The sequence below is a fragment of the Saimiri boliviensis genome, chromosome 13 (genome assembly GCF_048565385.1).
Source record: "Saimiri boliviensis isolate mSaiBol1 chromosome 13, mSaiBol1.pri, whole genome shotgun sequence".
Classification (NCBI taxonomy): Eukaryota; Metazoa; Chordata; class Mammalia; order Primates; family Cebidae; genus Saimiri; species Saimiri boliviensis.
The window spans coordinates 73,497,940-73,513,459 of NC_133461.1; the positions used below are offsets into that span (position 1 = coordinate 73,497,940).

General features: G+C 41.7%; 1 protein-coding gene and 1 non-coding gene across 2 annotated transcripts in view; both read right to left on the reverse strand.

Annotated features, from left to right (window-relative positions):
• FNTA (farnesyltransferase, CAAX box, subunit alpha) overlaps positions 1-15,520 on the reverse strand; it is a 46,729-nt gene that overhangs the window by 13,387 nt on the left and 17,822 nt on the right. Inside the window, exons 5-6 of the mRNA XM_010330226.3 lie at positions 9,276-9,402; positions 3,054-3,202 (exon numbers count right to left, since the gene is read on the reverse strand). Coding sequence (XP_010328528.2) covers positions 3,054-3,202; positions 9,276-9,402 — 276 coding nt within the window. The remainder of the gene's footprint in view (positions 1-3,053; positions 3,203-9,275; positions 9,403-15,520) is intronic.
• LOC120361561 (U1 spliceosomal RNA) lies at positions 7,994-8,151 on the reverse strand. The gene has a single exon (XR_005577738.1). It is a non-coding gene; the product is annotated as a U1 spliceosomal RNA (small nuclear RNA).

Below are 15,520 nucleotides of genomic sequence, written 5' to 3' on the forward strand. Positions count from 1 at the left end.
TACCTCAATTTAAAAATACTTTATTGCTAAAAAATGCTAATGATCATCTGAGCCTTCAGCAAGTCGTAATCTTTCTGCTGGTGGAGGGTCTGGCCTCCATGTTGATGGCTGCTGACTGATCAGGGTAGGGTGCTGGGTGCTGAAGGATGAAGTGGCTGTGGCAATTTCTTAAAATAAGACAACAATAAAAGATTTCTCTGTAGCATGTGATGCTGACAGCATTTTACTCACAGTAAAACTTTTCAAAACTGGAGTCAATCCTCTCAAATCCTGCTGCTGCTTTATCAACTAAGTTTAGGTAATAGTCAAGATATTAAAAATCCTTTGTTGTTATCTCAACAATGTTCACAACGTTGTTACCAAGAGTAGATTCCATCTTAAGCAACCACTTCCTTTGCTCATCCGTAAGAAGCAACTCCTCATCTGATCAAGTATTATCACGATGCAGCAGTTCGGTCACATCTTCAGGCTCCACTTCTAACTCTAGTTTCCTTGCTGTTTCCACCTCAGGAGCAATTCCTCCTTCCTCTAAAGTCCTGAACCCCTCAAAGTCATCCATGAGGGCTGGAGTCAGCTTCTTCCAAACTCCTGTTAATGTTAATATTTTGACCTCCTCCCGTGAATCACAAATATTCCTAATAGCATCTAGAATGGTGAATTCTTTCCAGAAGATTTTCAATTGACTGCACAGATTCATTGGAGGAATCACTATCTACGGCAGCTATAGTCTTACAAAATGTATTTCTTCTACAGTAAGACTTTAAAATCAAAATGACTCCTTTATCCAGGGCTGCAGAACAGATGTTATGTCCGCAGGCATGAAAACAGCATCTCTTTGCACATTTCCATTAGAGCTCTTGGGTGACCAGGTCTATTGTCAATGAGCAGCAATACTTTCAAAGAAATTTTTCTGAACAATAGGCCTCAAAAAGGGCTTAGAGTTTTCAGTAAACCATGCTGTAAACAGATGTGCTGTCATCCTGGCTTTGTTGTTCCATTATAGAGCACAAGCAGAGGAGATTCAGTATAATTCTTAAGGGCTCTAGGATTTCCAGAATGGTCATTGACCACTATTTTAAACTGAAAGTCACCAGCTGCATTATCCTCTTAACAAGATTCAGCCAGCTGTGTGAAGCTTTGAAGCAGTACTTTCTCTGTGGCTATGAAAAGTCCTAGATAGCATCTTCTTCCAAAACAAGGCTGTTTACACTGAAAATCTTCTGTTTATACGCAGCCACCTTCATCAGTGATCTGAGCTGGATCTTCTGGAGAACTTGCTGCAGCTTCTGCGGCAGCACTTGCTACTTCACCTTGTACTTCCAAGCTATGGAGATGGCGTCCTTCTTACACCTCATGAACCAACCTCTGCTAGCATCCAAATTCTCTTCTGCAGCTTCCCCACTTCTCTCGGACTTCATCGAATTAAGAGAATAAGGGCTTCCTCTGGATTAGGCTTTGGGTAAAGGGAATGTTGTGGCTGGTCTGATCTTTTAACCAGGCCACGCAAACTTTTTCCGTATCAGCAGTAATGCTGTTTTGTCCATGTGTTCGCTGGAGCAGCACTTTTAATTTCCTTCAATAACTCTTTTTGTGCATTCACAATACGGCTAACTGTTTGGTGCAAGAGGCTTAGCTTTGGACCTATCTCAGCTTTTGACATGCACTCCTCACTAAGCGTAATCACTTCTAGTTTTTTTATTTAAAGTGAGAGGCTGTGATTCTTCCTTTCACTTGAACACTCAGATGACATTGCAGGGTTAAATGGCTTAATGTCAATATTGTTGTGTCTCAGGGAATAGGGAGGCCTGAGGTGAGGGAGAGAGATGAGCGAACACATGCAACAGTGGTATTTGCTATTTTATATGGGTGCAGTTTGTGGCACCCCCAAATAATTACAATCGATGACTGATCAAAGATGACTGATCACAAATCACTAGAACAGATATCATGATTATGAAAAAATGTGAAATACTGAGGAGTACCAAAACGTGACACGGAGACACAAAGTGAGCACATGCTGTTAGAAAAAATGGCACTGACAGACTTGCTCAATGCAAGACTGCCACGAATCTTCAACTCATACATATTTAAAAACCCAACCATAATATCTGCAAGGCTCAAAAAACCAGGTATGCTTTATATAGGACAGCAGTAGAAAGAAAGCATAAAGTGTGCTTGAGGGGTAGTGTGTGCTCCAGACATAAGCCCAAAGCGGGGCATTAAAGTGAGACATGGATTGAAGCCTTTTATAAATTTCAAGTCACCAGAATCCTGTATAGAGCAGATAAAATAAGAGCAAGCTGCCTCAATCCAGGTGAAAGCAAGGGCTTGGAGGATGACAGACAGGTGCACCATACAAATCAGCTCTGCCCAACAGTCGTTCAAACATGCCTATACTAAAATTATGACTCCCATCTCATCAGGCTCTAAAAACAGTAAGCCTGTTCAAATTGTGAAACAGACACCCAGATACAATGGACAAGTAAGGTCAGAAAAATCGTGGCTACTAATGTTTATGGATACAACACAGAAACTGATGCCAACTCAGAATTTCTAGCTCTAATAATAGCTCTTTGTACAGTGGTTCTCAACTCCAGGGTGACTTCACTTCTCAGGGGACAGCTGTCAATGTCTGAAAACATTTTTGCTTAAGGACAGGATGCTGCTAAACACCCTACAAAACACAGGACAGCATCCTACAACCAAAACTTATCCAACCCCAAATCCTACATTAGGGTAACATGGCATCTGGGGATGATTATCTAAAATGCGACAGAATTTAATGAGATAGTTTTATAATAAAGCTTCTTAGACAATACCCCATAACACTGGAATTCTTTTCAATCTCCAGTAGCAATATTTCAAGAAACTTAAGATACTACAAGTAGAGGTATACTACATTATTTGTAAATCTATCATTGTATGTTTCACTCAGTACTCTGTCCTCTTTTAGTTCCATGGGGTAGGATCTTGATCTGCTATATCCCCAGTGCCTGAGACACGGTAGGCATGCAAAGACGTTTGTAATGAACAAGCAAGTGAAGATTACTAACTGGACTTCTCTCTCCAATACAGCACGATCATTATAGCCAGTGGTGTTAGAAATGACGAAGTATCTTTGGTTCCAGACAGAATTATTTCTCACATCCTCTTTGAGAAGTTGGTCCACGTACTGCAGTTCATTATCCCAAAGTTTAAATTCCTAAAGGAAAAATTTAGAAAAACCATCCAATTAGAAATGTCCCATGATTTAGGAACAATAAAAATAAATAAATAAAACTTCAACAAAGAAGGTGGAACTGAAGACACAGGATTTATCACAAATTCAGAAGGTAGTGACAGCTGTAAGTAAAGAAAACAGAGCCGGGCGCGGTGGCTCAAGCCTGTAATCCTAGCACTTTGGGAGGCCGAGACGGATGGATCACGAGGTCAAGAGATCGAGACCATCCCAGTCAACATAGTGAAACCCCGTCTCTATTAAAAATACAAAAAATTAGCTGGGCATGGTGGCACGTGCCTGTAATCCCAGCTAGTCAGGAGGCTGAGGCAGGAGAACCGCCTGAACCCAGGAGGCGGAGGTTGCGGTGAGCCGAGATCGTGCCATTGCACTCCAGCCTGGGTAACAAGAGTGAAACTCTGTCTCAAAAAAAAAAAAAAGAAAAAAGAAAACAGAGAGGGACACAAGTATGAAGCTGATGATAGAGACTGGAAAGACACATACAGAAAGCAGTAAAAAAGACATCAAAGAAAATTTGGGGGGAGAACCCCACCAAACTCACTAGTAAGAGAATAAGTGACCATAGTATAGATATAAATTTCATGTGACTTGATATTAATATATCAAAGTAAAAGGGCAGCATTCAAAAGTGCACATACATGACAGAATCACATTAAAATACATGGAGAGAAGCATACATGCCCAACAGTGGTGGCTCACACCAGCGATTCCACTGCTTCGGGAGGCTGAAGCAGAAGGAGTTTGAGACCAGCCAAGGCTACATAAGGAGACCACATTTCAAAAAATAGTAAAGGCAGGCCATGCACGGTGGTTCACATCTGTAATCCCAGAACTTTGGGAGGCGGAGGCAGGCGATCACCTGAGGTCAGGAGTTCAAAACCAGACTGGCCAATATGGCAAAATCTCGTCTCTGATAAAAATACAAAAATTAGCCAGGCATGGTGGCAGGCGCCTGTAATCCCAGCTACTCAAGAGGCTAAGGAATGAGAATCACTTGAACCTGAGGCGGAGGTTGCAGTGAGCCGAGATAGAGCCACTGCACTCCAGCCTGGGGGATAAAGTGATACTCTGTCTCCAAATATAATAAAAATAAAAATAAAAAAATTAGTCAAGCATGGTGACACATTCCTAGAGTCCAGCTACTCAGGAGGCTGAAGAGGAAGGATTGCTTGAGCCCAGGAGTTTAAAGCTGCAGCAAGCTATGATCGCACCACTGCACTCTGGACCACAGAAAGAGACCCTGTCTCAAAAAAGCAGAAAGAAAAGAAAAAAGAAATACACACAATTGGACCAAGAAATAAATTTTTATTAATTTTTGAGATGGAGTCTCGCTCTGTCGCCCAGGCTGGTGTGCAATGGCATGATCTCAGGTCACTGCAACCGCCATCTCCCAGGCTCAAGCAATATTCTTGCCTCAGCCCCTCAAATAGCTGAGACTACAGGCAGGCGCCACCACAACTGGCTAATTTTTGTATTTTTCATAGAGATGGGAGTTTTACCATGTTGCCCAGGCTGGTCTTGAACTCCTGAACTCAAGCAATCTGTCCCCCTCGGCCTCCCAGAGTGCTGGGATTACAGGCATAATCCACCATACCCAGCCAATATAAATTCAAAAAAAAAAAATCATGGGGGGAAGAAAACCAATAAAGATAATTTAAAAGAGGAGAAGGATAAAAACTTACAAATACTTCGAAAGTAGGGGACATTAACTATGAAAAAGATAATGAAGTTTTCTTATTTGATAACAGCAAAAAAAAGTAAGAATCTCCTGTGATAGTCCCCGATTTTACAGGTGATCATGAAAACAAATGCATTAAGGAAGGGAAAATTATTGTGAAAGTTCCTAGTGGAGTTCAGTGATCCTAGTGTGGACCACTGATTGGTGTCTTCCCACTGTTCTCAGTCTCCAGCATGCTAAGTATAGAAAGAGAGCGTAAACATCTACAAGCTGTTTTATCAGTATAATAATAATTTTATGTCCACTGAATCTAATAATGAAAAATTGGGAGTAGTATTTTCTATACATATGTGTTTCTGTTTTTCACTCATATAAGTTATAAATATAACACAGTGTCCTGTGTACCCTTCACTTAGATTCCCCAAATGGTAAACATCTTACTAACTGAAGCGCAATCCCAAAACCAGAAAATGAAATCAGCACATTATTGTTAATGGAACCGCTAACTTGATTCAAATGTTTTTGGTTTTTTTGTTTTTGAGATGGAGTCTCACTCTGTCACCCAGGCTAGAGTGCAATGGAGCGATCTTGACTCACTGTAACTTCCGCCTCCTTGGTTCAAGTGATTCTCCTGCCTCAGCCTCCCAAGTAGCTGGGATTACAGGTGCCTACCACCACACTCGGCTATTTTTGTATTTTCAGTAGAGACAGGGTTTCACCATGTTGGCCAGGCTGGTCTCGAACTCCTGACCTCAGGTGATCCGCCTGCCTCGGCCTCCCAAGTCCTCAGACTACAAGCGTGAGTCACCGCGCCCAGCCTATTCAGATCTTGTATGTAGTCACTTGTGTGTATGTGGTACAGGTGGGGAATGGGGGCAAAATATAGTTCTACACAATTTTATACCATGTATAGTATAACCACTACAATCAAGACGCAGAACTATTCCCTTAGCACAAAGAAACTGCCTGATGCTACCCCTTTATGGCTGTACTCCCTTTTCCCTCACCCTGGCAACCTCTCATCCGTTCTCTACATCTATAATTTTGCTATTTCAAGAACGTTCTCTCAATGGAGCCATGCAGTATGAAACCTGAGACTCCCTTTTCCACAAAGGATCATACACTTGAGATCCATTCAAGTTGTTGCCTGTATGGATCATTCATTTATTTTGACTGGTGAGTAATATTCTGTTTGTGTGTATATATTTCATTTTTATTTTTATTTTTAATTCAGACAGAGTCTCACTGTGTCGCCCAGGCTGCAGTGTAGTGGCGTGAGCATAGCTCACCATAGCCTCAACCTCTTGGACTGAAGTGATTCTCCTGCCTCAACCTCCTGAGTAGCTGCAAACACAAGCATGCGCCACTATGCTTGTCTAATATTTTTGTATTTTTTACAGAGACAGGGTTTTGCCATGTTGCCAGGCTACTCTTGATTGAACTCCTGGCCTCACAGGATCCACTTGCCTGGGCCTCCCAGTGTTGGTATTACAGGTGTGAGCCACTGCACCCAGCCTCATTGTAAAATTTCAAATAAATTGTATAAATTTTATGTAAAATACATGGTGCTATATTTTATATAAATGAGACATACATGAAATACAGTAAAATACATCCAACCTGTGATGGATTGGGGGCAAAGAAGGGTTCTTCACTCCTTCACTTAAGAAGCTCTAGTGTAGTCAATGCCAGTGACATACAGGCCATGAATGTTTATGATTCATGTTTAAAACTAACATTTAAAACTAAAATTTTACATTTATAATATATGTCATAAAATTTTTTTTTTTAAATGGAGTCTCAGTCTGTCGCCCAGGTTGGAGTACAGTGGTGCAACCTCAGCTCACTACAACCCCTGCATCCCTGGTTCAAGCAATTCTTCTGCCTCGGCCTCCCAAGTAGCTGAGACTACAACTGTGTGCCATCACGCCTGGCTAATTTTTTAATTTTTAGTAGAGACAGGGTTTCACCATGTTAGCCAGGATGGTCTCGATCCCCTGACCTTGTGATCCACCCACCCTGCCTCCCAAAGTGCTAGGATTACAGGCGTGAGCCACTGCACTCAGCCATAAAATATTTTTTAAAGAACTGCCTCAGCCGGGCGCGGTAGCTCAAGCCTGTAATCCCAGCACTTTGGGAGGCCGAGGTGGGTGGATCACGAGGTCAAGAGATCGAGACCATCCTGGACAACATGGTGAAACCCCGTCTCTACTCAAAATACAAAAAATTAGCTGGGCATGGTGGCATGTGCCTATAATCCCAGCTACTCAGGAGGCTGAGGCAGGAGAATTGCCTGAACCCAGGAGGCAGAGGTTGCGGTGAGCTGAGATCGCGCCACTGCACTCCAGCCTGGGTAACAAAAGAGAAACTCCGTCTCAAAAAAAAAAAAAAAAAAGAACTGCCTCAGAATCCCATTTTACATCATCAAAGAATATGCTGAATTCTTAAAATTCTGATTGAAAATAACTAAAATATTAAAATAGCTTTCCATATAGAAATAGACCAGAGTTCCTTGGCTGTGACACTGCTGAGAGTACAGGCTGGATAATTCTTTATTGTTGGGGGGCTGCCCTGTGCATTTTGGGATGTTTAGTAGCATCCCGGCCCTCTATCCAATAGCTCCCAATAGCAACATGCCCCAAGTTGTAACAACCAAAAATGTCCCCTAGGGGACACAATCACTGCTGCTTGAGAACCACTGACTCACTTTTTTTTTTTTTTTTTTTTTTTTAATAAAAATAAACAGAAAATCTGTTGTTGTTTTTTGGAGATGGAGTCTTGCTCTATCGCCCAGGCTGGAAGTGCAATAGCACAATCTTGGCTCACTGCAACTTCTGCCTCCCGGGTTCAAGCAATTCTCCTGCCTCAGCCTTCCGAATAGCTGGGACTACAGGCACACACTGACATGCTCAGCTAATTTTTTGTATTTTTAGTAGAAGCAGGGTTTCACCATGTTGCCCAGACTGGTCTCAAACTCCTGAGCTCAGGCAATTCACCTGCTTCAACCTCCCAAAGTGCTAGGATTACAGGCATGAGCCACCATGCCCGGCCAAAACCTGTTCTTAAATTGTGAAGACCAGGGGAAAGTGCCACACAGTCCCCCTATCATAAATTATGCAGTCGAGTTTCTCACAGTTGGGGAAATCACAGGGGTCAGCACATCCGGAGTGCAATGAATGAACTTTATCCTGGGAAAATCACCTCAGTGATCACATCTCCCCTGCCAGGTAAGTAATTCACATAATATATATATGTCCTACTTGGAACAAGTTATTTCCTTTTTATTCAGCATACGAAAATTTATAGACAGATTCTCTTCAGTTTTCAGAATTCATTATAGCTGAAATCATTATCTTTTAAAAAATTATATTGGAAATATATAAAACCATAATTATTAAATGTGAAAACAAGATAATTATGTGTAATTTATAAAATAAATAGAAATGAATAAACTACAACACAATTAAGAGATATTTTTAAATCTTTGCTCACAGGAACCTTTTATAAGAATCTCAGTAAGAAGCATGCCAGTTAAGGGGACTTTTCAAAAATATCAGTTATGTTCTAGGTCTTAATCGCTTGTGGTAGATGGAAAGAGCCATGTGTATGTGTGAAATGTATGCTTTTGTGATTTGTTTTTCAGAAAGAAGTAAAAATACTGAATATCTTTATAACATGTTATCCCTTTAATCAAATTTGGAAAAATTTAAAATTTTTTTAAATTTTCAATATTTGGTGAAATGCTCTTGGTCTAATGAATAGTGCAGAAAGTAGCAATCCCTAGAAAAAAATTCACAGGAAACAACACTAGAACTGTTTGTTAAAATAAAAAACCCAGAGTGGGAGTTAACAACTATTCTATTCAGGATTTAGCATAAAACTTTAACACGTGGGTAGAAGTAAAATACTTAACAGTTGCTGTAAACTCATATTCCAAAGTTTATCTATGAAACAAACTTAATATATGCCTCTGTTAATTAAAATAATACATCCATAGTTAAATATGCTTTTTATACTCAATTTGCTAACAAATGTGTGACACAATTCAATTTTTAAAATATTTAAAATTTACTATATCCAAAGAGATTATAAAGGTTAGCTAACATGAAGGATGTCAGGTTTTAATTAAGTATTTGAGTAATTCTTTTTTTTGAGACAAAGTCTCACTCTCTCACCAGGCTGGAGTGCAGTGGCGCAATCTCAGCTCACTTCCCCTGCCGGGTTCAAGCAATTCTCCTATACTTTGTGTGCAATGATCTTTACATGTGTGTGTTTTAGTTTAGAAACAGATTTTAATAGTAATTTTAGTTAGTTCAGTTAAAAAAAAATCTGAAAAACACTGTACAAGAAAGGCAATACCTGAATAACCCACTGTCGATGTTGCCAGGCATGATAATTCTTTGCATCTTGATTAAGAATATCAGCAATAAATTCAAGCTCCTGAGATGGATCTTGTAGCCATTCCACTAATACTCGCCTATGATGCCTAAAGCCCAGAGAAGAAGGGAGAGAAGTTTTTTGTTAATTTATCCAAGAACTAAAATATCAGCTGCACATGTTGTCTAGGTAACATGGAAGGACACACAAGAAACAAAAATTCATCTCTAATTCTCAAGACACTATTGGAGAAAAAGGTAACACAAAAATAAGAAAAAAATTCAGATAGTTTATCTCAAACTACATCTGGAAGTACAGTAATCCTTCAACAACCACAAAATTGTGTCAAAAAATTTTGAAACATTACTAGATTGTATAATGAGACGAGAGCAAATGTGATTATCTTCTCTAGTATATAAGTTCCTCTACTTACACATACCTATTAATTTTCGCTAAGTGCAAAGTGTTACCACACAAGCAGCTTCTCATTCCACAAATTAGTGGGCAGAACTGAATTCAATGCTACACTGGCACACAGCTATGACAATTTGCAAACTGTCAACAGAGGAGTTTCTATACTAGAAAAACAATTAAGAGTTTTATATTGGCCGGGCGCGGTGGCTCAAGCCTGTAATCCCAGCACTTTGGAAGGCCAAGGCGGGTGGATCACGAGGTCAAGAGATCGAGACCATCCTGGTCAACATGGTGAAACCCCGTCTCTACTAAAAATACAAAAAATTAGCTGGGCATGGCACGTGCCTGTAATCCCAGCTACTCAGGAGGCTGAGGCAGGAGAATTGCTTGAACCCAGGAGGCGGAGGTTGCGGTGAGCCGAGATCGCGCTATCGCACTCCAGCCTGGGTAACAAGAGCGAAACTCCGTCTCAAAAAAAAAAAAAGAGTTTTATATTGGGTTCCATTTTTATAATTTTCCTTAGCTGAAATAGTTACAGAAATCTATTAGTGAAATGTTCTAAAATTCGCTATGGTGACAGTTGTATATATCTTATATATACTAAAAACCAATTATATACTTTGAATGGGGGAATTGTATGGTAAGTAAACTGTATCTCAATAAAACAGATCTTTTAAAAAATCTATTAGAGTATAACATTCTTTATACTAAAAGTGAGCACAACCATAGGAAAAAAGGAAGAATTTAATGCTTAATGAATGACCTATTCTACATGCCTCGAAAATTTAAAAATTTGTCTTACAGATTATTAAGACAAGATACTACCAAAAAGAAAATCATAGGCCAGGCGCGGTGGCTCACACCTGTGGTCCTAGCACTTTGGGAGGCTGAGGCAGGCGTTATCACCTGAGCAGGAGTTCGAGACCGGGCTGGCCAATGTGGCAAAATCCTGTCTCTACTGAAAGTACAAAAATTAGCCAGGGTTGGTGGCAAGCACCTGTAATCCCAGCTACTCTGGAGGCTGAGGCAGGAGAATCAGTTGAACCCAGGAGGCAGAGATTGCAGTGAGACGAGACTGCGCCACCGCATTCCAGCCTGGGCGACAAGAGCAAGACTCCGTTTCAAAAAAAAAAAAAAGGGGAAAGAAAATTCTAGACAGGTTTCCAAATATATTTTAGAAATCTTTCAAGTCAGTGAACACTAGCTACATTTTATTTTTCCAGGTTGCCATTGAATTCAGTAATTTAGAAAAAACTAAGAATCAGATCCTCCAGGATATCAAACTGAGGAAGAAAGTTCATGCTGATGTTCTCCAATTTAAGGAGTTACAGGGCTTTATATTATAGCGTAAGATTTCATAGTTAGAAGTTAATAAAAAGTGATTTGTTAACAGGGATACAGAATTTGCATTGCCTGTACTATACTAGTTATAAAAGGAAAAGAGTAGACAATTAAAAATGTACAACTTAAAAACTGCTGGGCTTTCCACAGCAGCTACTTTGAGTGATTTTGTGTTTTAATTAACAGTGGGTGATGAAGTGCTAACAACAGTGTCTGCAGTATACAGAAAAGAAAAGCAATTTCTCCTTAGCAAAAACTGATGTAATCAAATACTAATGCCTGTGATGTCAGAATTTTATAGCTACAGATTTTTATATAAAAGCAGTTTAATTCCACAGAGTAAATAACTTTAGTGAGGGTCTGAAACTCTCCATTTAAACGCTTTTCTCATTCAAACAACTATCTTATAATGCAATTTCTTAGAAATGCAACAATCTTTTAATAAAGAGGCTACAGCGGTAAAGATTTTAGTTTTTAATTTTTAGTTTATTTAGACAGAGTCTTGCTCTGTTGCCCAGGCTGGAGTGCAATGCCACAATCTCGGCTCACTGCAACCTCCACCTCCCAGGTTCAAGCGTTTCTCCTGCCACAGCCTCCCAAGTAGCTGGGATTATAGGTGCACACCATCACATCACACCTGGTTAAATTTTGTATTTTTTGGAGAGATGGAGATTCACCACGTTGGCCAGGCTGGTCTCAAACTCCTGACCTCAAGTGATTCACCTGTCTCAGCCTCTCTAATTGCTGGGATTACAGGCGTGAGCCACTGCACCTGGCTATAGTGGTAAAGTTTTTAAATGAAATTTTACAAATAGAAATTTGTACAATAGCTACTACTTTCATCCTCTGCCAAATAATGTTATTTACATTTTTTTGTATTTGCAAATAATCTTATTTACTGGAAACAATTATGCACTGTTAGGTTTATCATATCCTAATTCTTAGGAAATTAATCATCTATCTATGGTGACATACGCCTTGATATTTGATTCTCCAGGTGATTATTCCACAGCTGGGCAAGATGGTAGTTAATGCTCCATGTTACCCACCTTTGAGATGAAGTACTCCTTCTTCTAAGGTAACCTGTGCACTGCCCTGCTTCCCAACTCCCCCTTGATGCTATCTTTTCTCTCCTGAACTCTCAACCTCTCTCTCTGTATTAACACTCTCCCTTCACCATGATGTCTTCAACACCTTGAAAAAACAAACAAAACCCCATAGCCCGGACTACTGCATTCATTTCTCAGAAGCTGAGCTTCTTCACCTCCTAACTGCAGGTCAGCACCAACCCCAGCACCAGTGGGAGGACAGCATGTGGCAAGGACACTGGCTAAGAAGCACCTAACCAATCCACTGCTCTGCCACTTTCAGCCCTTTTTTGACCTCTCATCTCAGTAGCTGATATGTCATTCATTCTTTCTTTTTTTTCCTGAGATGGAGTCTTGCTTTGTTGCCCAGGCTGGAGTACAATGGTGGCATGATCTCAGTTCACTGTAACCTTCCCCTCCTGGGTTCAAGTGATTCTCGTGCCTCAGCCTCTCTAGCAGCTGGGATTACAGGTGCACACCACCACACCTGGCTAATTTTTGTATGTTTAATAGAGAAGGGATTTCACCATGTTGGTCAGGCTAGTCTCAAACTCCTGACCTCAGGTGATCCGACCGCCTTGGCCTCCCAAACTGCTGGTATTACAGGCATGAGTTACCACTCCCAGCCCATTTCTTTTTTCTCAAAACTCTCTGTTTTCTTGATTTATGTCATCACACTAACTTCTCGTTTTCTTTCTCAGTCTTACTTGCACACTTCTCTGCCTTTTAAATGATCCATTTGTTCAGTTTTCCTTTGTTTTGGTATTTTTAGACCAAAGTTTTGCTCTGTTGCCCAAGCTGGAATGCAGTGGTGCGATCCTGGCTCACTGGAGCCTTTCCCTCCCAATTTCCAATTCAAGCAATTTTTGTGCCTCAAACTCCCAAGTATCCGGGACTACAGGCATACACCACCATGCCCAGCTAATTTCTGTATTTTTAGTAGAGATGGGGTTTCAACAGGTTGACCAGGCTAGTCTCAAACTTCTAACCTCAAGTGATCCACCGGCCTTGGCCTCCCAAAGTGCTAAGGCATGAGTCACCACACTCAGCCTATTTGTTTTTGAAAGAATCTTGGTCTGTAGCCCAGGCTGGAGTGCAGTGGCACAATCTCGGCTCACTGCAACCTCTGCCTCCATGGCACAAGTGATTCTTATGCCTCAGCCTTGCAAGCAGCAGGGACTACAGGCACACACCACCTTGCCTGGCTATTTTTATTTTAGTCAAAACAAGACTTCGCCATGTTGGCCAGACTGGTCTCGAATTCCTGAGCTCAAGTGACCCACCCACCTTGGCCTCCCGAAGTGCAGAGATTATAGGCATGAGCCACGGCACCCAGCCAGTGTTGTTTTTTATAGGTCTTGCTCTGTCACCAAGGCTGAAGTACAGTGGCGCCATTACGGCTCACTGCAGCCTCCAACTTCTGAGCTCAAGTAATCCTCCTGCCTCCACCTCCAACAGTGCTGGCATCATAGGCGTGAGCCACGGCACCCAGCTATTCATCAATGTTCTATCCTCGACCTTCTCCTCTAACTCCCCTGAGCTTCCTCACCCACAGCTAGGACATCAACTACCACTTCCAGAAAGCAAACAGCCCCTAAGTCTTGCCATCACTTCAAAAGAGCATTTTTCAGCCAGGCGTGGTGGTTTATGCCTGTAATCCCAGCACTTTGGGAGGCCAAGGCAGGTGGATCATGAGGTCTAGAGATCGAGACCATCCTGGCTAACACAATGAAACCCTGTCTCTGCTAAAAATACCAAAAAAAAAAAAAAAACTTAGCTAGGCATGGTGACACACGCCTATAGTCACAGCTACTCAGGAGACCGAGGTAATAGAATTGCTTGAATCTGGGAGGCGGAGGTTTTAGTGAGCCAAGACTGTGCCATTGCACTCCAGCCTGGGTGACAGAGCGAGACTCACTCACCAAAAAAAAAAAAAAGAATAAAAAAGAATAGAACATTTTCAACCAATTACTGCACAGCAATACACAGTTTTTCCGCATGCAGATCAAACCCCACTTGTCCATTACTGATCCCAGCTTTCTCTCCCAAAAATGTGATGCTTTGGTCGGGCACAGTGGCTCATGCCTGTAATGCCAGCACTTTGGTAGACCGAGCCAGGTGGATCACTTGAGATCAGGAGTTTGAGACCGGCCTGGCCAATATGGTGAAACCTCGTCCCTGCTAAAAATACAAAAATTAGCCAGGCATGGTGGTGCATGCCTGTAATCCCAGCTACTAAGCAGGAGAATCTCTGGAACCCAGGAGGTGGAGGCTGTAGTGAGCCAGGATCACACCATTCTACTCCAGCCTGGGCAACAGAGCCAGATTCTGCCTCAAAATAAAGAAAGAAAAAAAATTGCTGCTTTGCCTCCCAAATTGCCAAAGTAGCCAGCATTATTACTGACCCAGTTGTCAAGCCAAATATATAGTCATTCTCTGTCACTCCCTCAATAAATTAAAACTTCAAAACTTGTTGCTTTTATATACAAAATCTCTCTCAGATTTACCGTTCTCTCCCACAGCCCTGCCACATTTTGAGCCTCATCTCTTCTAACCTACACGACAATGGCCTCCCAGACTCCAGGCCTCCAGAAATGTGGACCTATTCCAGTCCAGCCTCCACCTGCCATCAGGGTTAGCCTTCTATGACACAAGTCTAATCATGTTAATTCCTTAATTAAAACTTGTCACCGGCTCTCCACTGTCACTAAGATCAGTGCAAACTCCTTGTCCCTATTCCTGAGGCCACCTGCATCACACAGAACTACATAGAACTACATAGTTCTCCAGGTGCATCATGGTCCTTCATGCTTCTGCCCAGAATACTTTGACTCAAGGGTCCATCCTTTCAAGTCTTCCTTAAATCTCAGGAATCAAGATGATACGATGTGTATAGGTCACTATGTTGGGAAAGAGTAAGATGGAGGTAACCCCCACACTATGAGTAGGCAGGCAGAGGCACCGAAGTGGAGACAGCCTTGGTGGGAGGGCAGACAGCCTCTTCTACTTCACCACTTTCACCTCGTCACCACTGCTGCCACCACCACCACGCCACACCACACCACCACACACCACTGTATACCACCACACCACACACCACTACCACACCTCACACCGTCACTACACACATCACACATCACCATACCACACCATACCACCACTACACAGCACCGTACCACCACACACACACCACCCCACACCACCACAGCACACCCCCAGACATCACACCACCACACACCACACACATTATCACACACCACTAGCACACCACACTATACCACTACACACCATCACACCACCACATACACACCATACCACCTCACATCACACCATACATCACCAACACCAGATATACCACCACATCACCACACATGCCATACCACC